The 26,268-nt window shown below is 39.7% G+C and overlaps 1 protein-coding gene across 6 annotated transcripts in view; it reads right to left on the bottom strand.

The window, feature by feature from the left end:
* Nucleotides 1-26,268, bottom strand: part of PHF21B (PHD finger protein 21B) — a 165,762-nt gene that overhangs the window by 3,039 nt on the left and 136,455 nt on the right. For all 6 annotated transcript variants that reach the window (XR_010466695.1, XM_065032968.1, XM_013369395.3 and 3 more), the window contains 9 exons: nt 25,110-25,460; nt 23,170-23,292; nt 17,300-17,351; nt 11,623-11,699; nt 8,778-8,832; nt 5,188-5,210; nt 3,707-3,865; nt 2,686-2,761; nt 1,641-1,744 (listed from right to left, as the gene is read on the bottom strand). Coding sequence is in view for 5 of the 6 variants with exons in the window: in XM_065032968.1 (XP_064889040.1) it covers nt 1,641-1,744; nt 2,686-2,761; nt 3,707-3,865; nt 5,188-5,210; nt 8,778-8,832; nt 11,623-11,699; nt 17,300-17,351; nt 23,170-23,292; nt 25,110-25,460 (1,020 nt within the window). In the remaining variant the exon portion in view is untranslated. The remainder of the gene's footprint in view (nt 1-1,640; nt 1,745-2,685; nt 2,762-3,706; nt 3,866-5,187; nt 5,211-8,777; nt 8,833-11,622; nt 11,700-17,299; nt 17,352-23,169; nt 23,293-25,109; nt 25,461-26,268) is intronic.

Consider the following 26,268-nt stretch of genomic DNA (forward strand, 5'->3'; position numbering starts at 1 on the left):
TGCTCCTTTCCCACCTCAACCATGTAGTGCTGCAGCTCACATCCCATCCTTTACACTATCAACTGGCCTGAGAGGGACTATGTGACAGACCAAAACCCTGAGCCTGTCTGCTAGATGGAAGGCAACAGCCTGTCTAATATCGGAGACTTCCTGTTTTCTTTCTCCCAGTGGGCTCAGGGGTATGGCAAATCTGGTTACTTGTCTGCAGACTGCCCCTCTTTGACCATGGTCTAGACTGTCTGGGGTTGTGGGGATGCTCCAGTCCTGGGGAAGTGGGAAATGTCAAGTTGTTTGAAAAGCAACTGTGTGGAGCTGTTCAGAGGTTGGTTCAGACAGAAGAAATCTCAGGTGGAGGATAAATCATCTTCTGCTTTTACCAAATAATAGTATTCCACCTGTGGTGTGTATGAGAGTATTCTCCTTAATGTAAATCTCTGTTAAGGCAAATGTCAGAAATGAAATTGCACTGTGCCAGAACACCTTCAATTGCTTTTCTTCCTTCAAGTGGATACCTCTCCACTAAATATAATCATTGGCTGACATTACCATTTAAATACAACAGTGTTGCCCACTGAAAGAACCTGATTCTGTTTAGGTAGAAATTTCACTGATTTTGACAGCCCTGACATACAACTGATAACTGACCTCAATCCCCAAATGCTTTTCTTTTTCTGAACACCTCATCCCACTGCACTCTCCTACCTACTAAAGATACTCCATACCCCAGAGTCACTTCTTCATACACACATGTGTTTCCATTAGTGCTGATGGTGGCTATACGCACTCACAGGGTATATTCCCCACTGTGAGGTGTTTTAGTAAGTTATTGCTTTTTGTTCCACTATATTTTAGATCTGATAAATATTTTAACATTCATCCTCTGGATAACTGAAGTGGTAAAACAAGTAGTGACCAGTTACTCCTGCAGCTGGCATTTTGGTTTTTCCAGGGTAAGGAACTTTCAAATATTTATTGAGACTGCCATGCAAGCTAACAGCCACCCCTTAAGAGTGGACCTGAGGTGAGGTAGACCCAAGGAAGCTCCTTCAGCCAGGGAGGACAGGAATTATGGCTTTGAACTCATTCATTACTGCCAGAGACTGGTCCTCATAATGTGCTGTGTGTGCGTGATATCTCCAGCCAACATTTACCTTTGAAGCAAGTTCACAGAGAAAAAAGTTGTGAACCCATTTCCAGTCATGGAGAGGTGGTTACAATGCTCAGCCCCTGGGATAAATAAAGATGGTTATTTCTACCTGTTCTAAAGAGTTTTGAGCTACTGGACTGGCAGCCACTACTGGAGGACACACTTGTGAATAAACTTTTCATCTGAAGAATGGAAGTGCCTTAAAGTCACTGGGTAGATCACAGCGGTGTATGGCACTACATGGCTATTTGGGGTTTTGTGTGTGTGCAACAGGAGTTCAGGCATCTTCTCCTCCTCAGCCTCCCCAAGCAGCTTGCTTTTGTGCATAAAGGAAATCCATGTGTTTTTCCCCAGACAGAAACACATTCACATGTGAACATCTGTAGCTTGGGAGCATAAATCATTTTCTAGCCACAAAATATCAGTTTTTCAGGCATAAATTCTTTATAAACATCTCTGCAGGAGACTCCATGTCCCCAGTCAGGTGTCCTACCTTCACTGCATTGTTGAGAACTCGATCTTTTTCTTCTAACTGTCTATGCTCATTCTTCAGCTCACTGCTTCTCTTTAATAACTTTCGCTTCTCTTCTTCTTTGACTGCGGAACAATAGGATTAAGGATCCAGAAGTTAAGAAAAGGACATAAGGCAAACTCATGCGCTTGACAACAGAAAGCAGAAGCATGGATTTTGAATGGTGAGTTTCAGCCTTTTGTCAGCTGGTACAGTCAAATAAATCTGGAGTTTCTGCATGCATGCGTATCTCTAACATCAATGGCTAGCACACAGGACAACCCAAATGCTATAGAGCACCTTTGAGATGAATCAAAATTAATCCTTGGACCACATGTGGTCCTGGAGGTCTCCAAGAAAGAGGTGAATAGTATTTAAGAAGAAGTCAGCCACCTGGAACGGCAATAGTTGGCGACCCTGGCTGAAAATCACATTCATAACAGTATCAGACCTCTGCAAAGATGCTTACGAATGTGATCTAATGCCCGAAACTGCCCAGGGTAAGAGTGTAACAAGGAACTAAAAAAGAGTAATGGCATTGATGGCATTGATGACATCCAATACCAATGACTGTGATACCAAATAATACCAAAACAATTAGGAGCTGATATTGCTGTACTATTTGAGACACTAGTCTGGCATCGTGCTCCATACCAAACTACATGGCTCTGCCTAGCCTGACTGCACCTCTCCGCCTCCCAGCCTGATATGAGTCTGGCTCAAAATCCCATTTGCAGCCCTGTTCTCAGGAAGATGCCACTTTGATGATCGCCTCCTCCACAGACTGAAGTTCCTGAGATATCAATCTCAGCTTCCTTAAAGAGAGCAGGTATCCAAGGAATCGACTGAGGGTAAGGGGGCAGAAAGTGACCTGCTGTTCCCAGTCACAGCCCCTCATGGCCCTTTGCTTAATAATGACATGATACCTGGTAGCATTACAACGCTAATATTAATGCTATGAAGGACTCAAATGGCATTGCCTGTCACAAGCAGGGAATCCCTTGTCAATAGCTGTGTTAATCCCTACCTGTTTTATGGGTAACATAGGAGTGAACAATAGCCAGAGTTCCAGTCCATGGCACGTTGTCATCTTTCTTTAACACCTACAAGCCCAGGAAACAACAAAAAGTTAGGACTCCAGAAAGAAACACATTAATGTTTTTCTTCCTCCAGCTCTGCAGGACCAGATCGAGGGTCCTTGTCTCAGAATTCGCAAGCTGAAAAGTAATGAGAGAATAATTTGAGTAGCAGTCTCCATTGGGGCTTACTCCTTTGTACATTACTATAAAAAGGGGTTACAAATCCTCTGTTTCTTGTTGCCACAAATAGATCTCCGCACTGTCAGCAGCATTGTCTGCTGAACATGGGAGAGGTTGTTGGTCCATACGAAAACGTGACGGCACAGATCTAATCCTGGGCTGCTCTGCTCTCTGCAACTGTGTGCTAGAATTTCCCCTGACATTTTCATGGGAACTTAACAGTGATCTCAAAGCTAAACACAAAGAACTCTAAGCCGCAAAATCTAAGCCTCCACTCTACAATTTAGTGGCACTATACTGTTTTCCTGTTCATGCAATCAGCATTATTCGTAACAACTAGACAAATTAGCAATTCTGACATGGCTATGATCAACAGTTGTATGTAATAAAGATGATTTAAAGAAAAGGAAGCATTCTTCTTACAGCTTTCAGATCCACTGGTGAACAGTGTCTTCTGACACTGTCTCCTTCATCTATAAGATTTACATTACTTGTTTGGCAATCCTACACGCTGTAAAGGTGGGAAATAATGGAAACGAGGAGACATTTTAAAAGGACAAATCTCAGCAGATGCGATCACAGGGAAGCTATGGTACTCAGTGCATGGTCTGACTCTAGTACGACAAAAATACCAGAAACAGATGCCACAAACTGTATTAAAAGCCTCTCAGTATTACTTTAGCTAATGTGGTCCCCTAAGCTATGACCATAGGTTACTAACCTATGGCTTTAGTGGTACACATATTTGAGGTTTCTCCCATTTTCTTTTCTATGCTCCATGTAGCTTACCTTCTGTTGGCACTTTGGACAGACCCAAACCCCCTTGGGGGCAGTTTTGAGAGGTGGGTCCAAACAGTTGAGGTGATATGCTCTGGGACACGTGCCACAGGGCTGCAGGTTAATGCCACGCTTGCAAGAAGTGCAGTGCTCATCGTGGTGGATCTCACTCTGCAAGAGAAGAAGGATGGCTTGGGTAAAGTCAAGCCATTTAGAACCTCTCTATACAGCATTCAAAGCCTCTATTGCAGCAGACAGGCTCATTTCAACAAAAAATCTAATTGTCAAAAAGGACCCGGGCCGCTGTGGAAGAAGACAGAGATGATGGTGTATGATAGCAATAAACACAAACAAACAAACAAAAGACCCCGAAGCAAGTTCCATGAATTGAAACAGATAGAAAAATAAAAACCAACTAATCAAACACAGGAGGGAGCCGACTAATACAGCCAACTGGTGCCATAGCAATTATTTCACTTGTTTTTGATAACATGTCACTCCAACACATGTATCCCCATGCACAGCTCTATTTTGAAGCATGGGTCGAAGTCAATATGTGGATCACTTGTCCTTCAAGTTCAAAGCAGAAGGAAGTAAGCAACAAAAAGTTTCTGGGCAAAAATCTTTTGCTATGTACCCTCTTTTGTGACCTCCTCTAGAGGGCTCCTCTGTCCCTCTGTTCTCCCTGGCACTACTTGTTCTCTGTTCTGACTTCCTCTGACAGCCCTTCTCCAACAAGACTGATTAGTACTTTGTCTGAAGCAATATATAAAATGAACTAAGACTCATCAACAAACTTACAATGGCATGTAGTAAATTGCTATGTTAATCCTGTGGCAACATTAATTACTCTTTGTATAATTAAGTGCATTTTAATAAAGGAGATACGGATTTTGAAACTTTCATGGCTTGTGAATCATCATAAAAAAACTTAAATTTTCCTGCTGCTTTTCCAGGAAGGAGAATAATAATTTTGAACCTTTTTTAATTCCTGAAGTATTTTTCATTTTTAGAGATATTAATTATACTGTTTCATTATTGTTTTAATCAGGTTTTTATCTTGAATTCTAACTCAGTCCTGTCAAAAAATCGCTCTCCAAAATATTGCTCTTTAGAAAATACCTGCTAAATAGTCTTAATTTTAACCTCAATGTAAAGAGATTTAATTTCTACAAACTAGAATGGCTACTTATTTTTCTTAAAATTTTCATTAAAACCACTAATCTGAACTAGCAATTTCTCAATCAGTAGATTCTACAAAGGGATTAAACTCAGGCCTTGTATGTGAAAGCCCGAGAGTTCATCTCTTTGAAATTCTGACTTAGAGGCTCGAAGATTTAGTTAAGTGGGAAAAGTTTCACACAAGCAGTATGAAAAGCAAAGAGAATAATGCAATTTTGCACCTTGATACAGACTATGATAACCAGAAGCAAACACTGAATTACAGAGTGATGAGAAAGACACTGGTAATACATGAATTTTGCCACACATACCTTCCAGAATGGATCCTCATTTGCTAGCATATGAAAGAAGGGCAGAGAACAGATTAGTGGGAAATACATTGCTGCAGTGAATGCTAGTTCTAAGCTATGGGAGTCATTTTAGTCAAGCCGTGACACACAAGATCAGGACATTGCCAAAATTAATGTGAGCAGGAAAGAATGCAACAGCAAGCAGTGGTATCAGCATTTGAGATTTAAAAATTTACATTGCAGGAATCCAGTGTCAAAAGGTCTGATGGTAAAGTGTCATAGTATGAGAAGCACAGACCTATTTCAAATTTTCAACAATTTTCATGCAGACCTCCTCTCTGCATGCCACTAGTCCAAAAGTCTTTCTTAAGGACTTCAGCCTGGGTGATGAACAATCTGGCCCTGAACCAGCAAGGCACTTAAGCAGATGCTTAACTTGTAGCATGAAAGTGGTGCCACTGACTTATCATTAAACACATGTTTAAATGTTCAGCTGATTCATGGCCAAAATGGTCAGCTACTTGCAGGAGTGAGCTTTATGCTATCATGAACTCCCAATGATCAAACTGTTCCCCCCAAAATGCCAAGATTTTCTGACCTTTTGATGAACCGAGTCTGTAGTGATTGCATTCACAGCCTGATAAGAACAAGAACTGTCAGAGTTCACTGGAAAGCAGTCCAAGCCTTTCATAAAAGTGTTTGTGAAATTCATCACACTTCGGTCCAAAAATAAAAAGCCAGAAAATTTTAACAGGTTTATGGAAACTGCACAGTGGGTTGTAAGTTTTGCTGCTGATTTGTGAGTGGCTGTTGTGCACTGTTCCAGTGACAAAGAGCTGATGGAGAGGGCTTTCTTTGGATTGAAGCGGAGACAACCAAACTGATGTTTCTGTCCTTTTGCCCTTGTTCAGCTCTCTCTCTGATCACTATGGGAATAGACTTGCCCTAGTGTGATACCTTATACACAGACCAACCTGGGAGTTGCTTCCTGCTGTTACGGATTTGTTTTATACACTGACGTGTGCGTACATGTGAAGGTGCAGACACATTCAGACCTCACACAGACATAAAAAGAGGAACATAAGAAGGAAGGAACAGCTTCACCTAAGTTATACTAAAGGCTTTAAATCCTGGGCTCCTTTGCTAACAGCTTCTAGCACTGCCACTCATGCACAGGGCAAGCGCAGGGGAAATTATTCTACTCCAGAAGTATCCTTCCAGATGGTAGCAGTTTATGGGTGTCCCTAACCTGGAGTTTGCCTCTTCATTTGTATATTTAACAGCCTTAGAAAAATGTGTTTTTTTCTACTGATTTGTCTGCTTTTCCCATAAACTGTAGCATCCTTTGGCAATGAGTTCTGTAAATTATCACAGACTTATAAAATCTGTAGATGTCACTTCATATACACAAATACACACACAGAGATCCACCGCAATATGACATCATGATTACTCTGGGGATATAAATGGTATTCAGACAAACAGAGGCTTGATAATTGAAGAGTCTTTTCCACAAATGACACATGTCAGGGGATGTGACCTCATTTCAGGTAAGACATTTTCAGATAAATGAATCCTGATTAATTGACATTTTTCTCAAAATTTACAAGAATTGTTCTCTTCTGCATTTCTGGAAATGCCAGTTGTTTCCTGTACTTTGTAGGTTGGGTTTTTTTTTAAGTTTGTTTATTTCTCTTTTCAGTTCACCTTTACCATTAAGTTTTAAACATTTTAAAATACCTCCACTTCCACCTTCTAGCTGCTGAAAAATTAAGCTGAGAACAATTTTTTGTAAAGGTATGTTTTATAAGAGAAGGGACAGTCAGCCCTGCAGTGAAGGTGGAAAACTACATCACTGCAGTGCCAAACTCTCTGGGATGGCACCTGCCTTCAGTTCAGCATCCAGCACAATGGTGACTGGTGCACATAAACCCCTTCAGAGGGAGGGAGTTCTGCTATAAAGAAGTTCAGCTTAAAAATAGGAGAATATGCAGAATCCCAGCACAGATTCTGGATGCTGGTAAAACCAAAGAAACAGGACTTGAAGAGAAATTAACAATTAAGGAGAGTGCAGATTTCCAAGTGGCTCTGAGACAGTTGCATCACTGGAGCTTTGTCACTTGCCTACTTCCTTGCAAATAAAATAGGAAACATGCAGCAGAAAGGTCAGAGATATCAAACCCCAACTTAAATGCAATCCCCTGAGAGGCTAAGAGCACAGCTTGCTAACATTGACATTCTCTCCTGTTTTTTTCCATGTGTGTATACAGGAAAAACAAGTGCTATGACAAGACAAATAATAAATTATAATTTTAATTTTGAGGATAAAACTAAGCCAGGAATAATGCTCTTTCCACTGGGGCTCACATGAACACAGGCTCCTGCTAAGAGGCATGTCATCATCGCTGTTTACTGTGTAATAACCTCTCTTGCCCTTTGAGACCCTGTGCATTAGGGGCATATGGTAAGTAGGCCAATTGTCTGCATGTAGCACATGTCATTTTGAAGGTACAGCAAAGTGCTGCTGCATTGCAGTTGGTGATCCTGTGGTGCAGGATTTCAAGGCAGGGCCAGAAAAGTGAATCTCAAGCACTAAACGTGACATTTGAGAGGGATATCAAGCAAACACTGAAAAAGTGCCCAAACTCCATGTCTTAACTGAAATTACTCCAGTAAATGCTCCTAATACTGAAATAATATTTGGCTTAGAAAAAGGCCTGTCTTCCCTTACATCTAATGCACTACGGTAGAGCCTAAGTTATAAAGGCAACACAAGGGCAAGCACATAATCATATTTCTTACACACCTTTCTCTCCTCTTCTGAAATGCAACTCAAACTTCTCGCTTTCTCTCTTAAAATCCTACATGGGGCTTGTCTGAAGAATTAAACTGTACTCAGTGGTATTCTTGTATCATCTCCCGCCTCTGAACTCTTTGCCTTCTCTGGATGTTGCACATTTTTCCTGGAATGAGCTTCTTCACACAAACTAATCAGCCAAAATGGCTCCTCTGAGTTGTTCATTCTCAAGGCTTTTACCATGGAATTTTCAGCATCTGAAGTTCTTATAAATACAAGATTAGAAGGCATCTTCAAGGCTATCAAATAGAGATTTATGGCTCCAGCTCTTGGAGTCGTATAAATTGTGTGTTTTTTCAGCCATTGTTCTTAAAACAAAAGGAATGGTAAATTTCTAGCCCTGAAGATGGACAGCAGTTTCTTAAAGCTGATGAAAAGAGGCAAATGAAAAGCCCACAATAGTAATTACTTTTTAAATCCCAATTTTTCAATGTATATTTTTAAGCACTCGGGGTTGGCAACACTGCCTTTTTCAATCAGTCCTCTCACTGCATGGTGCTTACAATACTAGAGATCAGATTTTCCACTGATTGCAGGGACTTTGGATCAATTTCTCCACAGTTTTGACCTCTAGCCTTATCCGTTGACTGTTTTTACATGAAAACCATCTATTTTCACTGCACATTAAAAAGTGCAGAGACCTTACACAACATGATGCCCTGTGGTACCCCAGCAGCTACTCGTATGAAATCCGACTAATAAATATTTAACATATCATTAGCGTAGTAGTATATTCATTTAAAAATATGCTTACCTCTTGTAGAAAGGAACAAGGGGTTATTCAAATAATTCGATGCAAGGCGTTTCCGCTACAGGGGAAAAGAAACCAACCACAGTGTCATTGAAAAGTGCTCTGGTTATCTCTTACCATTTCATATTAACAATCTCCATGAACTTCCCTCATACACTAGAAGCTATCCACAAGCCAGTCTGTGACTTAGAATAATCATTGCAGTCCCCTGAGACAGTCATACAAACAGCTGCATTATTTGCCTCTCTAAGAATTCTTCATTAGAGCAGTTTGGCATGCATTAGATTTTATTAATAAAATTTTATTAACAAATTGCAAATTTTATTGATTGAGTTCCAGGATATGTTACAGAGCTTGATAAGAGCAAGTGAACAGCAACAGTAACTCCAAATCTAGCAGATAAACAATATCCATCAAGGAAAAACTGCATAATAAATTGTTGCTGTGAGATAACATCTTTATTTGTGTATATAGAAATGGTGCTGGACTTCCCACCTGCAGAAAAGCCTCACGACCTTCTGTGACACTTGCCTACAGTTCGTAGGAACATATTTCGTTTGCAAGCTGTGCGTTAGGGCCTAAGCAAAATATTTCTCTTTCAGAAGTTAATGTGTACAACCTCTAGGAGCTGGCATGGATTTCAATCTGCTGAGGTCACCAAAGACTTTCAAACTTAGGAACACGGATCACTAGAAACCCAACTGAGATGCTGAACTAATTTAATGCAGCCCATTGCCAGCTTGTCAGATGCTAAAGGCTGTTGGTCAATAGCAAGCTGGGCTTCATTAACAGTCTATATAACCCCTAATTGTTTCTCTGAGCTATCCAATACTTGTACAGCACGTCTGGAAACAGAACCATTTTCCTCCATTAGATGTTGTTAGACTCTGCTTGGAGGAAAATCAGAGGGGTTTTGCTAATAAATGATTTATTCTGTGGTGAGTAAACTGTTCTCTTCTATACAGGTGCCTGACAGTCTGTTAATGAACTTTGAATTGATGTTTCTTCCTTCAAAAAACACCCAGCCTGAAACTTAACACTTCCCTATGAGAAAAAAAAAATCTATGGAGAGTGGGAAAATAGAATGGTGTATATATATGTATATACACACATATCTTTTTTTTAAGAAAAAAGCTTTGAAAAAAGAAAGCACAACATTCAAGTGAAGCCATAAGACCACGATCACATTTCTGTAGCATCACCACTACAGATGCTGAGCTCCTGCCGTTTCGAGGGGCGTTGGCAAATAAAAGTCTAATTTATATGCAATTTCAATTTAAACAATCATGAATTAAAGATCATTCAGTAGACTAACCGTAAATTAAACTGCACCAAAATGCCTGAAATGCCACAAAATACCTCAACTCACTGATTAGCAAATCAATCTGAGCAGCTAATTGATCAGAGGAAAACCATCTGCCTCCATTTCACTTGAACGGCGTTCCCCATGGTCAGTACTTAATGACAACTCCTAATGAGGACACAGCTGATCAGCCACAGGATTCTTCCACAGACACTTCTTTCTCCATGCCATCTTTCACTTCAGGATGTGCTTTTGATTATAGATACAACGACAAGTATGAACTAGGGGTGCAGCAGACTTCCTCCATCACCTCCTCTATCCCCACTCCAAGACAACTGAGTTTCTCACAACCACTGATCAGACTACAGCCATGAAACGCTGCTGCAAATATTTTAATAAACTCATCAGGACAAAAAAGTCTAAGCAAAGACACTACAGATTTAATCCTAGCAAGGCTAAGGTTTCTCCTGTGTTAAATATTGTGTGTATGAACATCAGTACTTGCTCAGAAGTGGTTCCTAGAGAAAAGTTGAGTTCTGAAGAATTCAAGTGCCCAGAGCTGCTCTGGAGTATAAAAAATTCCAATATTTTCAAAAAAAGAACAATCAAGCCACTAAACAGCTTGACTACTGTGGTGAGTTTCTTCTTAGGCTCATCTGTCTGCCAGCAAATACAGAAATCTGAAAAGCTGGCATACCAGAAATTCTGCATTGCTTGTACCTAAATAAAGAAAAAACACTTTCTTTAGGCTTGAAGAACTCAGAATACAGTATTGCTTACATGGAGAGCTGGCTGCAAGTAGTTTCACTGCTGTAGGAAATTCAAATAGTAACCACAAACTGTGATAAAATTTTAAAGGTGGAATTTTAATATACTGAATAAATGCATATATGCCAATTCAGAAACAAAGAAAAAACAATATCAGAAAACAAAATATTTATTTTCTGCTTTTACATCAAGTTTGCAATCCAATACTATGTAGGACCAAATTTTGTTACTACCATAAATGTAACAGCGTCAGCGTAAGAGACAACAGATTATCCACAGCATTTCATTTTTAATTATGCATTTTTATATTTATTATGCAGGCTTCCATACCCCCTGCAGAGCACACTGATTCTTAAACCAACACATCTCTTTTACAAATGTCACTAATAAAAAAAGCAAAGTTCTCCATTTATTATTTGGCACATAGGAAAAGAGAAATAGCATGCAAGTTTGAACATAATGCAGCACTTCTGTTCTACAGTTCTGACCTAAAGGGACCATCTGCGTGGGTGAAAGAGTAATTAGGTCCCACATTAATTTAGTGCTTTTGGCCTTTATTAAAACTAAGATGAATCCTAGTTTGAAGCAAGTGATGTTGTGGGGTGAAAACTTGTTGCTTAGCTACTGGGATGAGATATTTTCTTTCTTTTCCACATCAATATCCCTTTACAAGTAAATGTGTGGTTCTGCATCGTATATACTTTTGTAATAAGAAGCACTTAAACCTTTTACTGACATGAAATAGAACTGTGGTGAAAAAAGTGTATGATAAAGTACCTCTGTTTCCAAGAGTCCACTGTAGGCTGGATTTGCTGTGCTTCTTCTCTTTCTTTCCTGGCGCTTGCTCTGGATTTCTGTAACCATGGAAAGAAACATGAATTGCGTATTTCTCATACATCAGGGAAAAATGTAGATCTAACTTGTTAAGCAAGATGCTCTTACCGTCAACCCCTTGGGCTTTGTGTTCAGTTTCAGTTTCTAAAGTATAATTGGTTTGCATCAGCAATGATATTTGCCGCAGTTCAACGTTTGACATTAATAAGCTTTTCCTTGTAAGATTCAGAACACAGGCATTTTTAATATTTTCCCTCCTCCAAGGTGGACTTCTGCCACCCTACAAGATTTTTATTATGATCCCTTCAGACACATATTCAGCAAGCATCAACAGAGAGCTTTCAAAATACTATTAATGTCTGCTGTTAACAAAAATGAAGCATTTAAAGCAGCTAAGCCTTGTAATTCATAACAGATGAAAGCATAGAGATACTTTTGAATTTAATTTACAGTAGCAGAGGTTAGAAAAAGCACGGTCAGAATGGCATGACTAGATTCAGTTCTAACTAGGGCGTGATGATTTATCCATCCAAAAATATACAGCTTCATGATCCCGAGTGCGGAGAATGTTGTTATGAGCCATACACGCGTTTGTGTCGCTGGAAACAGCGGCACAAGGACAGGCACATTGAATTGCAGTCCTATTTGGAAAAGGCTGAAATGCAAGAGAACTCCTTTCTGCTAAATGGTAACACCTATTCTAGATGGTACTTGCTGAGGACTGCATTTAGCAACAACTTGTCACATCCATACTTCTGTAAACACACAGAGAAAGAGTGAGCAGATTCCTGGCCCACTGAAATCTGCAGATTTAATGCTACTTTTCTCTGAGCTAGGATTTCATTTTTGTCATATGGAATTTCTTTTTCCAGCTCTTGACATAAGTTCAGAATGGTGAGATTCTTATAACCATGTATTTCAGAGCATACTTTGATAATAAAGTAAGAGCAGACCTACTTCTTAGCAAGGAGAACCACCCAATATTCATTCCATGACATAAAGTGTACACAGCTGGGCTGATGCTCTACTCTAAAATGTTTCCTACATGAATATTGTAAGGCAAAGTTTAGACTGCACTGGAGTGCCTGAGGGATGTTGCTAGTCTAAGCAGCTCCACTATGGTGATACCTCCATTCTGTCTTGCTCTACGTAAATCTCTCAGAACAAGAGGAACTGGCAGGAGCGCTAGCCCTTCAGCCCAGAGGACCAGGAGCACACCAAACAGAAACTCAGGACACCATCTGGCTCTGCAGAAGGTCTGGCATCTTTCATCAGTGTCTGAGCTAAAGAGGTCTATCTCAGAACACCCTCTAGTGCCAGAAAATGGCCTTCACGATATTGAGCACCATCTCCCATTTGCGATCCAACAGTAAGATACAGTCCATCTTTCAGGGTGTTTACAACAGGATTCCCAACACATAGTTCTGGTTTCCAAGCACCTTTTCCAAATGTTGATCACATACCGCTCTAAGTGTTGCTGCAGTATATGGTATTAGTATTGTTGGTCATGTCTTGGACACAGTGTCCCTAACAACAAGGCCAACACTGTATGGATTTTATACTGCCCTCAGTTCCAAGATATTGATTTGGAACTTTTCATTCATTAATGACTATTGGCTAAGCCACCACTCTTGGAGTGATAGATGTATCAGAGGGAACCTGGATAGATAAGAAAAACAGCAGAGCAACTATTTGCATATTCTGGCTGGGTTTTCCCCACTGGCACAGGAACATGTCACCTCTCACGCTCAGAAGGTGTCTGTCTTCTCCTGGGGCAATTCAAAGAGTACAGACACAGTCTGACACGAGCGAGATATATGCTGCCATGTGACTCGGGGAGCTATACAGGATCTCACTACTGAGGAACGTGTGATCCAAGGCTGCACCAAGACGTGTGATAAACTCCATGTCTGCAACCACTGCCAGCATCTTGTTAACATCCTTGGTGATTCACAGACTCCAAACCGGAGAGTCTCATATGGGTAACAGTTTTGTTCCACTGTAAAAGCATTTCCTATGAAATGCTTGTCTTGCTATGCTGAAATCTCCATCCTGAAGCTTTCAAACCCTTTGGCATCTTCTGAAGGGAATTGGGCCTCAGAAGCTGGGGAAGTGCTAGACACAACTCCAGAAGCCTGCCACTGAGCCAGCAGAAGAGAGATGGTTGTTCTCAATGTCAACATCAGTGTGTATAAGAGGCTCTCAAGGCCAAAAAGTGCCAGAGACACCACAAAAGAGGAATCATGTGCCTTGACGCTGGCAAAGACAGAGAAATTAGACACCCTCTGACTTTTTACTCTGGAATCAACAGTGTGAGCTGGAGCTGTGGTTCTGGCAGCCAGGCTCAGTAAACCATGCTACGTGGTCAGAGGAACCCAGGGCTTGCAGCATCTCAGGACCCTCGTGGCAGTGTAAGGAAAAAGATGGAGTTATGGCAGCCCAGTCCTTTCCAGAGGTTGTCACAGGGACACAAGATCGTGACTTTTCACTGGCCCAGAAAAAGAAATAAAGAATTTAACAAGGCAGAGCTTTCCATGTGCGAGGGTCCATAACAGGGCTGACTGTCTTCACAAGAGGACTGTGATGGATCCATACCTCTCTGCCCTTTAGGGTCTCAGGATTAAGAGACAATTTATTTGGCACATGCTCTCACCAAGGCAACAGAAATATTTGATGGAGTCTGAATGACACATGTGGTAGCTACCCAGAACACAGCTGTGGGAGAGGTATCGTTACAGTAGAGATAAAAGCTGGCTGGGGGAAAAGTAATAGCAGTTGGAATAGATGGAAATAGGGAGAGGAATGAACTGAAATGGCTCTAGATGTATTCCACTCTATGCAGCCATCAGGGAGGGAGATCACAATGTCAGCTCTCTACTTATGGAAACCGTGAAGAATAAATATCTGTGCTTGTGATACAAGGAGTATGGATATCTAAGCGTGCACATGTAAATAATCACACCAAGGTAGAACAAAAGCATGTGTCATCCTTCGTTACTCATTACTTCTGCTAAAAAGTATTGTGTACATTTCAAAGTGGGGCTTAATAAGGAAAAAATAAATAATTGGTTTTAACTGATTAAAACATTCCAGTAACCTACATGGAAATATTTCAGGTGTTTTACTTTGTTAGGATAAAACAAGATGTACATTTTTAGAATCATCTGAATTAAAGAATTATTTTAAAGTTTTCTTTCTACTTTTTTTTTTCTTTTTTAAATAACAGTGATGCTAAAAGGTGTTCCAATAGCCTAGAGAAAGAGATTTAATATGTTACAACCATGCACTGCATCACAGAATTGGGCTATCTTATTCCTTAGTTTATTCATTTAAAAATTAGAACCCAAATAGAAAAACAAACAAACATTTACTGGTAAAAGCCTCAAAAGATGCCTCACACTCGGGCTCTGCAGAACAGAGCTCTTTTCCCTGTAAGGGGGAAGATGCTCCTCTGGACATGAGTAGGAAAGGCTGCTACGCTGATAAAGAAATCCATATAGAAGAGGATCATAGCCCTTCACCACAAAATTAATGAATAAAATGAACAAAAGCAGTAACACTGTGAATTAATAATACTGAGTGAATAAGCTTTTAATGACCCAGTCTTGATACAACTTAATTCCAAAAATGTGAAAGTGAGAAATACAAGTACTAAAATAAATTGAACTGTATAATGACCACTGCTTTCTGATAAACAGCAATTGCTGATAAACGTAAATATGACATAACACTAAAATAATAACTTCTAGCATGTGAAAGCTATAAGGTATTTTTGACAGTTATAATCACCAATAGTCATGAAGAAATACCCATAGTAAATAGCTCTTGGTGGGAGCCATTTATTTATATCTAGTAGGAATATAAAAAGTGAATTTATCTGAAAGAATTGATTATATAGGATTAGTATTGTAGCAATAAAGTTCAAAATGTGCATCTCTGCACTTCCTGTAGAACAAACAGAGCAGAGTGGCACTTGGCGTTTTGAACATAAGCATTAAATCCATACAAACAATTTATTAGTTCCAATAAAATCAAAGGGTAAAGAATTATTCAAAATTCAGTTCTCTCTGTTGTAAGCTTAATTTGTACTTCAGCATAATTTCAAATGTTGTCCTATTTTCCTTAGACAAAGAAAACAAGAACCAGTCATCATTTGCACTTTTTGGATTATAAATCTTCTCCCAAAATTGCTGTAGCTTTTTAATTTCCATTTCAATCCATTACCATTAGGGGATTAAAAAGGCTGATGGCTTAAAGTTTCTCTAAACTGCTTTCAAATTCTCAGTCACTGGGACATTAAATGATGTTCTAAAACGCATATTTAAAGAGGAAAGACTGAAAAAAGCCAACAAGACCCACAGATAACATGCTGCTTATATTAAGGAGACCTTACAGTGAATATGCTATTTTCTTTCTAATTCACGAACACTCTTTAAACCAAGTAACAGAAGAACAGGGAATCTTACTTAAAAGAAATCAAGCTGTAAATTGGTAGATAACTCTTGAGTCAGCAAGGTATCTAAGCATGTGCTTAACTCTAAAGTACAGAAAACTTAAACTCGGTAAACTGGACGTTGTCAAGTATTTTGCCGATGACAGTCCATGAGATGGGTGGTAAATGTCAACTATGATTAATGTTTTTAAGAATCATTAACAGCTGGCACAGATACCAGATTTGTTCTCCTTACACTAGTGGAACCACAACCTCTATTACCTGACACACCAAGTTGCAGACTTTTTCTTAAAAACAGCTGTATCTTCTCTGTCCATGAAAACTAACCCATTCTGCCAAGAAATGCCCAAACTCACCTCACACCACTGGAAAAGTTGCCAAACAAGCTCTTTTTTTCCCCTCTTGTCCAATTTTTCAGAAAGACAAAGCTGATGCAAAGAAAGGTGTACTTCTGCTAACTCTTGCAAGGTATTTTTGAAAGGCTGGAAAAGTAAACTGGACCGTACATAATGCTGAATTTAGTTTATGTGCAATATTTGTTTGAACTTGTATTCAAAAGCCTGGGAAGGCGTAGCAGCAGCTCTCACACAAAAGCAGGATCAGACTGGAAGTTCATTTATTTTTTGGCTAAATGCGGAGACATGGGGAGGACGTCTTTGTGAGAGGTAGCTTTCTAATTTGTTTAAAATCTTATAAAACAAATGCCAGATTTTCACCATTATTTTACACACATGGAACTCTAGAGATGATGGATGACTAACTCCAGGAATGAAAGTCCATCTCACATGGGGAAGGAGGAGAGGGCACGATTGCTACAGAAGATCTGGGTAAACATCTTTGAACCTTCCTGACTCTTGAAGCAGACTGACACTGGCCAGAGCCTTTGCAGACTTTCTGCTTCACTATCATCCTCCAGTCGTTAACCTGCTTTAAAGGACCACGATGAATGGGTGAGCCCAAATGCCACCTTATGCCAACCCTGCTGGTGCTGGCTATAGTGCCAGTTCTCATGCCTCTTGAGCTGTGCAATGGGGTGGGAGGTGAGGCTGAAAAGCATAGTTCTGCATAGGTAACATTCCACCTGATTTTTAATTGCCTTTCTGAGGACAACCAAGAGAAAATACTTCACTCAAAAACTGAACTGTAAAACACCATATGCCATCTTACCTTCCAAATGTTCTGTTGTAACCAGTCCTAATGCTACCATGAAGGCAATTTTCTAAGGAGAAAATAAACAGGAGTTAGACTTTTTTTCTGCTACAACAATCATGGTAGAAGTAAGTAAATAAATAAATCTAGCATTGACACTACAAACCCAGTAAAGGTCTTTCAGAAATGTATCGTATTTGAATGCATAGTAATAGGAAGAACTTTAATTGAAGATTTGATTCAGATATGCCTGGTCAGTCACGTCCTGCTTGTATGACTACATGAACTCTATCAGTTCAGAGACTATGAAGCCAGTGCTGTATGACTACCGATTTTATGCAGTGCATGATCAGAATTCAGTCAGTTCATTCAATTCAATTTCATATTGCTAGCTGCTTTGTTACTACACTCTTTAGATAAGTAATTGTGTATTATTATTATTATTATCTGGACATGGCACTGCTTTTATTGGATATGAGCAAGCTGTATGAAGTAAAACAAGATATGATACACTTTCACTGAATTTTACAACACTAAACAAGACATTTGAAACATTGAAAATGCCCTAACCCCCAAAAAGCTTTCACAAACTTCTCTTCCCAACTTACAAAAAGAATATCACATGCATGAATTATGAAGAGGAACACTGATCCAATATTTTCCCTCAATGGGGAGTGAACAAGCATCTCCCACCGACACTGATGAACTCACTTTGTGGTGAAGAACGTAACCTAAAATACTGCTAAGAATTATTTTATACTATACATGCACAAAGCACAGCTGCATACTAAGAAATGTTTCAATGCAGTGTATAGGGCACGTACTAGAGCATACTCTAAATTTTCTGTCAGAGATTATTCATTGGGAAATTTTTCTTTACAGAAGAAGTTTTGCTGGAGCTTTTACTCCATCTTTTTGATGGAAAACCGAAATTCTGCTGTGTTGTTCCAAACCCAAACTGAACAGAACTTCTTGGTTTGCAGTGACACCCGTGGTACCATGGGGCCCCGGGGATCACTTCCTCACTCCTGTGCTTAACAATCTTGTTGGATCATGTTACCCAAGTGGCATTTTCACAAGGTACAATTCCACAGGAGAGACAATCTGACTATGGAATGGAGGCTATTAGGAAATCCAAGAAAGCAAAGCCCACAATCCAACTCTGATAAAGCATCCAAGGACCATAGGAAGACGCAATTATCACACTCACCCAAAATAAAATGCGTAGATTTGGGTCAAACTAAACCAGTGTCTAAGCAGTAAAAGGTCGAAACATTCTGTTTCTATCAAAGAAGTGCCAGGAGAACACACATTTCAGCACTTCAAAGACAAAATTAGTTTGACCTTCTTGTTTTGTGAAAAGCTTGATGATTCAACTTTTCAGTTCAGGATAAAATCAACTAGTAAGTCACCAGAACTAACATTTCCCTTGCAATTCTGACTTCCACACAGCAAAATTGTGAAAGCAAGCACATCCTCCTCTTGTAAATGAAAAGATCTAGCTATGGATTCTTCAAAATCTAAGGGTCAGTATTGGACATTGATAGCCTTCTTGCAGCACTGTGCCCTTGTAGCCAGGAAGGCCAATGGCATCCTGGGGTGTATTACAAGGGGGGTGGTTAGTAGATGGAGAGAGGTCCTCCTTCCTCTCTACTCCGCCCTGGTGAGACCCCATCTGGAATATTGTGCCCAGTTCTGGGCCCCTCAGTTCAAGAAGGACAGGGAACTGCTGGAGAGAGTTCAGCACAGGGCAACAAAGATGATTAAGGGAGTGGAGCATCTCCCTTATGAAGAAAGGCTGAGGGAGCTGAGGCTCTTTAGTTTGGAGAAGAGGAGACTGAGGGGTGACCTTATTAATGTTTATAAATATATAAAGGGTGAGTGCCACGAGGATGGAGCCAGGCTCTTCTCGGTGACAAACAATGATAGGACAAGGGGTAATGGGATCAAGCTGGAACACAAGAGGTTCCACTTAAATTTGAGAAAAAACTTCTTCTCAGTAAGGGTGCCAGAGCACTGGAACAGGCTGCCCAGGGAGGTGGTGGAGTCTCCTCTGGAGACATTCAAAACCCACCTGGACATGTTCCTGTGTGACCTCACCTAGGCGCTCCTGCTCCAGCAGGGGGATTGGACTAGATGATCTTTTGAGGTCCCTTCCAATCCCAAACATACTGTGATACTGTGATCTGTGAAAATACCTTTGTCAAACAGGTGAACTAACAAACTCATAAGACAGGAGTAGTTTCTCTCCATAATCTCCTAGCATGTAGCTCTCCCTGTAGACTAAAAAATGGTGATAGCAGAATCTCATCACTGGCCATTTAGATATATTCATGCTATATTTCTGCCTTCCATAACTGTGGTAATTACAAGCACACGTCTTCATTTGCATGCCAGGCCTTGATTTCAATAATATTCACTCCTTACATGTCTAAAACACCAGCTAGACACAGTGGGGGCTCCACACCTAAAGCAAAAAATGAATATTTGATCTGAGATCCACTGTGCAGATCTGAGAAGGAAATTAATCAACTGAGTGGAATGACAAGCTTCACCTCATCCCCACCAAAAAGTAACTTTGTGGCAGGATACAACTCCGCACTCTGAGTGGAAGTAATAACAACATTTAGAGAATCAGAAAGTTGGAACAGTTAATGTGTGATTGTATTTTCCCAATGGAGCACAGAATGCCTATAGTACCCAAAGATTAAACTGTAAGGGGGACATACATTTTCTGACATCTAAACTAAAATTATTTGAGTACTGGAATGCTTGCTGAAGAATTTCCTCTCTTCATACAATTACTTGACTACATACCTAACTAAATGTAATGACAGTATACTTGCTTAACATATGAAGAGTCTTCATACATGGACTTGATAATTACCTCACTATTAAACAAAGGAAGGATTAGCTTCTATAGATATTTGAAAGATGGTTCCTTTCAACAAAACCCCAGTAGAAGTGGTATTATTTTTAACAAATATATTGTTTTAACAGGATATTTTTTCAATGAGTTTTGCTATTTCACACTCACGTGGCTCATCAGATTGAACTCAAAATACTACTTCTGCTTTTCTTTCAAATATCACAGAGTCTATTGTTTCTCTTCTCTGCAGGAATCCACAAAACTGTGGCTTCAGTTTCTCCAGAGTTTCAGTCCAGGCCTAACACTAGCATTGAGTTCACAACTGCAATGTCTCTCTCTTGTCCTTCTTTGATGGGATTAAAAACACTGTTAGCTAAGTAACCAGCATGTATGGCAGTAATGTTTCTTTTAAATAATAAACTCCTAGGACACCCTGGAAAATGTTGTCAGAAATACGAAAATTTACTAATATAAAGTTTTTTTTAAAAAGTTTCGGGCAGAATTCTGTTTCTGTGCTGAAATCCAGTCCTTTTAAGGAAAAAACCAAAACCAAAACCAACCAAACAAATACTACACAAAAAATCCCAAACCAACCAACCAACCAAACAAAAACCACACACACACCCCCTCCCCCCAAAAAAACAAACAAACAAACCCAACCAAACAAAAATAACAACCCAACCCAAACAAAATCAAAACCAAACCCTCCAGACCCTCTTCAGCCCCAAGGGAACTGAATCCTCATGGCTCAGGTCCCAGGAGAGAGCTCTGACCACTGGGTCTGGGACACCCTGAGTGGCCAAGATCCTCCATCCTGCTGCTGGGAAAAGCGCTTCAGAGCCAGGCATCCCGGCATCCTGGCATCCCGGCTGCAACACAGCGGACGTGAGGAGGTTTGGTTTAGTCTAATGATTATGTACTTGGGAAAGGAGAAATCTTTAGCTTACGCGGGATGCAGGTGTATTGCAGGGGCTGTATCCAGGATCAGCTTCCCAGCAGAATGACCAAGCCAGGAATAAAACTTAATTATGCTCAGTCTTTTCTGTTTGTGCAGGTACACTCAGTAACTGCATATGGGATTCGTGGCTACTGGTAAGTCTGGTGATTTCCGGTTTATTTGTTTTAAATTTTTCAATTTAATTTGTTAAATCCCAGGCTGTCACGACTAACATTTATGTAGAGCTATACTGGAGTTCCTGCACCAGTTTTATGCTTTGAAGATAAATAAAGGTGTAGAGAGAAGTACCTAAAGTGCTTATTTTTTTTCTAAAAAGATCATGGTATCTTTGTTACTCTTTTCCTTAAATTTAATCATCTGTTCAAAAGCCGTAAGTGCCTTTAGAAATGCACAGTATGTCTTTTCATGAAGCAAAACAAAGATTTTTTACAAAACCATTTCATTTTGTAATTACATGTTCTATTTATGTCATTACATGTATTTACACTAATTATGCTGTTAGTTCTAATTACACTAATTGCATAAATACACGATAATCAACTAAAGTTTACTTTCAAAGAACAAAAGAAATTAACTCTAGACCTACATATTTATGGCCATGAAACAAATCTATGAAAAGAAATCGTCATGCTTAAGGGCATAGCTTCAGCATACTACCCAGAAAATTGTGCTTGCCGAGACCTCCAGCATACACGGTAGGAACAACGTTCCTGGTAATGAAAAAGGTAGTCAGGATATTCTAGTTAGCAATTTAATGAAAAGCTTATTAAATTTATGAATGCTATACCAAAAAGTGTCCCCAGTCCCACGGTCTCTTGCGGCAACACCCTAGAAGATTTTTGTTCAATGTTCTTTCTGGGGAGATAAGTTATAGGCAAAGAAAAATGGATGGTTTCACTGGGATTCTGTTTCTAAGCAGGATTTCCTTGTGTTTCTGCCCACAAGATGTACACAACAAGTCATCTTTTGGAAATACCTCCAAAAACAAAACAGGACCCTACAGTCCCACCATTCAGCAGCAATGAAGATTCCTAGGAGGGTCAGATTTTAAACTTGGGGGGGTTCATAAGCATAGTTCTGCAGCGCTTCTGCATAATGCTGTGAGGTTCTAGGCTAAGAGCCACTATTTATCCATAACACTGTTTTAAATACACAAATCTCTTAAACTTGTAAAATTAATGACCACCCTCAAGCCCCAGGTAACATTATAAATTTATATTGTAATAATCCTCTTAAACCTACAGCTCCAAGGATGCTATCTTGCCACACATCTATTAGACTGGTAAGGTTAAGATTTCATATCAGCTGAGCATTTCCATGTGGAAGTAGATTAAATTTATATAACTTCTCAAATTGCCTCAAAAGTACACACAATCCAATGTGAATATATCTAGTCAAAAGCCCAAATGCCTGTTAAGGAGAGATCCCATTTCTACAAGAAATTCTGATTCATATTTTCAGTTTACATCACAAATGTAGTTCATGTAAGAGATTAAATCTTATGTCCCGATTTCTACTCTTTTACTCAACATGAAGAATTTTAATGTATTTCCGCCTAGAAACAATCTGTGTACATGTGGGAAGCCATACACAGCAAATGCCAGAAACCGTATTGATAAATACAATCTAAAAATTGCAATATTCATTTCAAAGAAGATTTAAAAGCTCAGCTGACAAAAAAAAATGCTAATTCAATCTCATACACAGCCTGTAAACCCGATGTTATATATTTGATAACATAAAATATCTGAAGCTTGAAGATATTTCACCTTTCACAAGAAATACAGCTATAACCATGCAAGGTGTCTAGATTATTATGAGATCTACAAATCTTGCATTTTGTGATGCTGGAAAGTTTGAATGATGGAAATCAAATTTGTCTGAGCACCTCACTAGTGGGGAAATCACCGTGATTGCTGTGATTGAATAGAGAGATGAACTACTGGCAGAACCATGAGCGCAAATGCAGTAATTACATAGGCACATAGAAAAATGTTTGGAAATGGCCCCCATAACTTAACCATACTGTAGCTCATTTATTAAAAAAAAAATAAAAATCACCTCTGGATTTTCCTCCTTTTTCTTTTTGGTAGCAGGGGGTCCCTGAGCTGACTCTTCAGGAGGTTTCTTTGTCTCCACTTTACTTTCTGTCTGGGTTTGAACTTGAGGCTGAATAATGATAACCTAAAAGACAATGTACAAATAAAAGAAGAGAATTCACTATATGAAACTGGACTTTTCTGCCTGGAATATTTGACTCTTCTTTGAATGTTTACTTGATACCTCTACAGCCAACAGATGCAAGTCACAAACCAAAAATATTAAAAAACCAGATACCTAGGTTAGATTTCTAAATCCATACTTAAGTTTCTAAAAATTAGTTTTTATAGCTGCATTATAAACTTACTGCAGCCTAAGGAAGCCACTTCAGTGCCTCTGAAAATTAGGACACTTTCTATTTAGAGGACTCCTGAAGCTGACTCAGCAGCCTTGCTTTAGCCCTTGTGTTGTCAGTGATTTTAAGGTCTTTCCTTTGATTTTATTTTGTATACAGGTAGAAGAGACAGAATTACTACACATTCAAAATGATGGTGTGATCTCAGTCGTACCAGTGTTATTTCAAAGTAAGTACATGGGGATGGGAAGGAAGATACTCCTCAGTGCTACTCGTGTAACTGTGATCAGAGTTCAGTCCTCAGCATTTATGGGTTATAAGCAGTGTACGTCCAGTTTGGTATAAACAAAATAAACTATATGTTTTTTAAATTAAAATTCATTCTGGTTTAGAACCTATAGGAATACTACACAGATCTCTTACATGCATGTATTAATGTGTTAGTATATCCAGCTGCTTGTATTTGAATTTCCACATTAAGATTTACGTGGTGCAGGTAACATTATTTCAGAAGCTATTAAATTAAAAGGAATGAAGGACAATTTCTGACCACAGAACTACACATATACCCACAATAAAAGCTTCATGAAGGACTACGGAAGACCTTAACCAAGTTTACCTTCTTGATGAAGGTTATTGGATTTCAACACTAGGCCTTTTCGATCTATTTCATTGTTAACTTTCAGTCAATGTTATTTAATTGTTAGATATAATATTTTATCTCAACTCAGTCGGTCTAGAATATTTCAGAGCGTAAGAGGGGATGGTTTTCTTAACCAGCAGCCACTTTAAGTAAGAGAAAAATAAATCATACTATAGAAATGGGGAAGAGATGCCTGCTTTTATTTACCTCAAAAGCCATCCTACATCCTGTATTCTTTTTTAGCACTGTATGAGAAGCTGTGCTGCCAACGAGACCCAAAGTAGCAGGATCCCTGTAGCAAATTACAACAAATGTCTGCTGGGTACATTGGCAGCCTTTGTTGAATCTGTTTCTGGTATGAGAGTGGTGAAGTTCTTGCATTTCAAAGCTGAAAAGCAGTACAAAGAGGAAACAAGTAATTCATAACTTGACTTTTTCCTACTGATTCATCTGCTGATCAGTTTTGAAACCCTGAGCTCTCATTCCATTTGGTCTTCCCCTGAAAGTGCGAAAGGGAATGCCTGATTATTGGATACACTCCCCTGGGGTCAGTCGATATAACTCATATCACTGTATAATTGCAGAGGGAGTCCATAGGAAATTTGAGCCTGCACGGAATTCAAGAATATTATTAGCGAGGATTGGTTTAAGGACATGGAAGATCACATGGTCCCATTAATGTCAGGCTACATCATGCTGCATTTTGTTCCTCCTAAAATATATTCATGTACACAGATCAATGTCTACTAGTGTCCATGTGTCCCCTTAAGAATTTCCGCATTGCTTTCTGATTCTTTTCTTCAAAAGGAACCACAGACATCACTCCACACAGGGCTGTGTACTCCCACGGGAATATTCTGCTTATATCTGCAACATAATTCCTGCATTTGATAACAAAAAAAACCCCAACAAAACAACAACAACAAAATAAAACACAAATACGCTGGGAAAAGCAGAACCTACCTTGTTGTCGGCACTAATGAGGAGTGGTTGCACTTTAATGCTGTCGTTGACCACAGAGACAGTGGCGCTGGTGCTGATAGGAGTTGCATTGTTGGGGGAGGTGGAAATGATGGCGTACGCCACACCTGCACTGCTCAGAGGTGATGAAATAGCTGTGGACTCGGCGACATTTTGTGACTGGCTATTAGGTGACTGTACATGGCTGACGGTGTTATTGGCAGTTGGCAGGGCAGGGCTGGGGTTTTTGATGCTGACTACAGTCGCCTTCTGGAAGGTAGGAGGCTGCTTGGAAGGTTGGTCTCTGCACGGGGAGATAGGGAGGCTGTCTGGAATCAGGGTCTTTGGCCTAACCTGCAAAGAGAGAGTGAGATGTTATTAGGTACAGCCTCACCACAATGGACGAACACTGCGTACACGTGCTCTCCCAGTAGAATCTCTAATTGCATTAACCATGGAACAGGAGCACCTAGAAAAACATAACGTTAACAACTTGCAGTAGCCAGGTATTCATTTACTTGTAGATATATCGCCAGCGCTCCTCAGTTAAGTCATTTTCGAGTCCTTAACATATTTCAATGCTGAACAAGAAAAGAGGAAAAAGTCAATGCTCCGCTTTTATTACACACATCCATACAAATGCTACTCAAGTCACATCCAGTTCTCAGTAGGGATGTTCAAGCCAAAGCCTTTGCAAAGAATGGAAACCCCAGAGGCAATAATTTCCTGTTCTGAAGGACACAACAGTGTTAAGGAGTGGGAACTGAATCATTAAGGGAGTTGTGGGAAAGCGTTTACAGGAACAGTAAGCATATGCATTTACACTGGTGATCAGTGAATGAAGAGCCTCACATTTTTAAGATGTGCCATGTCTAATGGAGAGGAGATCAATCACACAATTACTCAGCTCACCCCAAAAAAAAAAAAAAAAAGGAAAAAGAAAATACCCATAACCACTGAGCTTCGTCTTTTGTTGCTGTGAGTAAAGAGGTAGTTTTCAGCTGCAGGTGGATGCAGAAGAAACTTCCATGGATGAAGGCAGTAACTGATTGCCAAGATTTGTGAAGGCCGCGGCTTTACCCAGAGCCATGAATGATAGCTGTGAACAATTGTTTCCAGCTAATGTGATGTGTTTCCCGTGGGGTAATTAACGTCACCCTGT

The sequence above is a fragment of the Columba livia genome, chromosome 1 (assembly GCF_036013475.1).
Source record: "Columba livia isolate bColLiv1 breed racing homer chromosome 1, bColLiv1.pat.W.v2, whole genome shotgun sequence".
NCBI lineage: Eukaryota > Metazoa > Chordata > Aves > Columbiformes > Columbidae > Columba > Columba livia.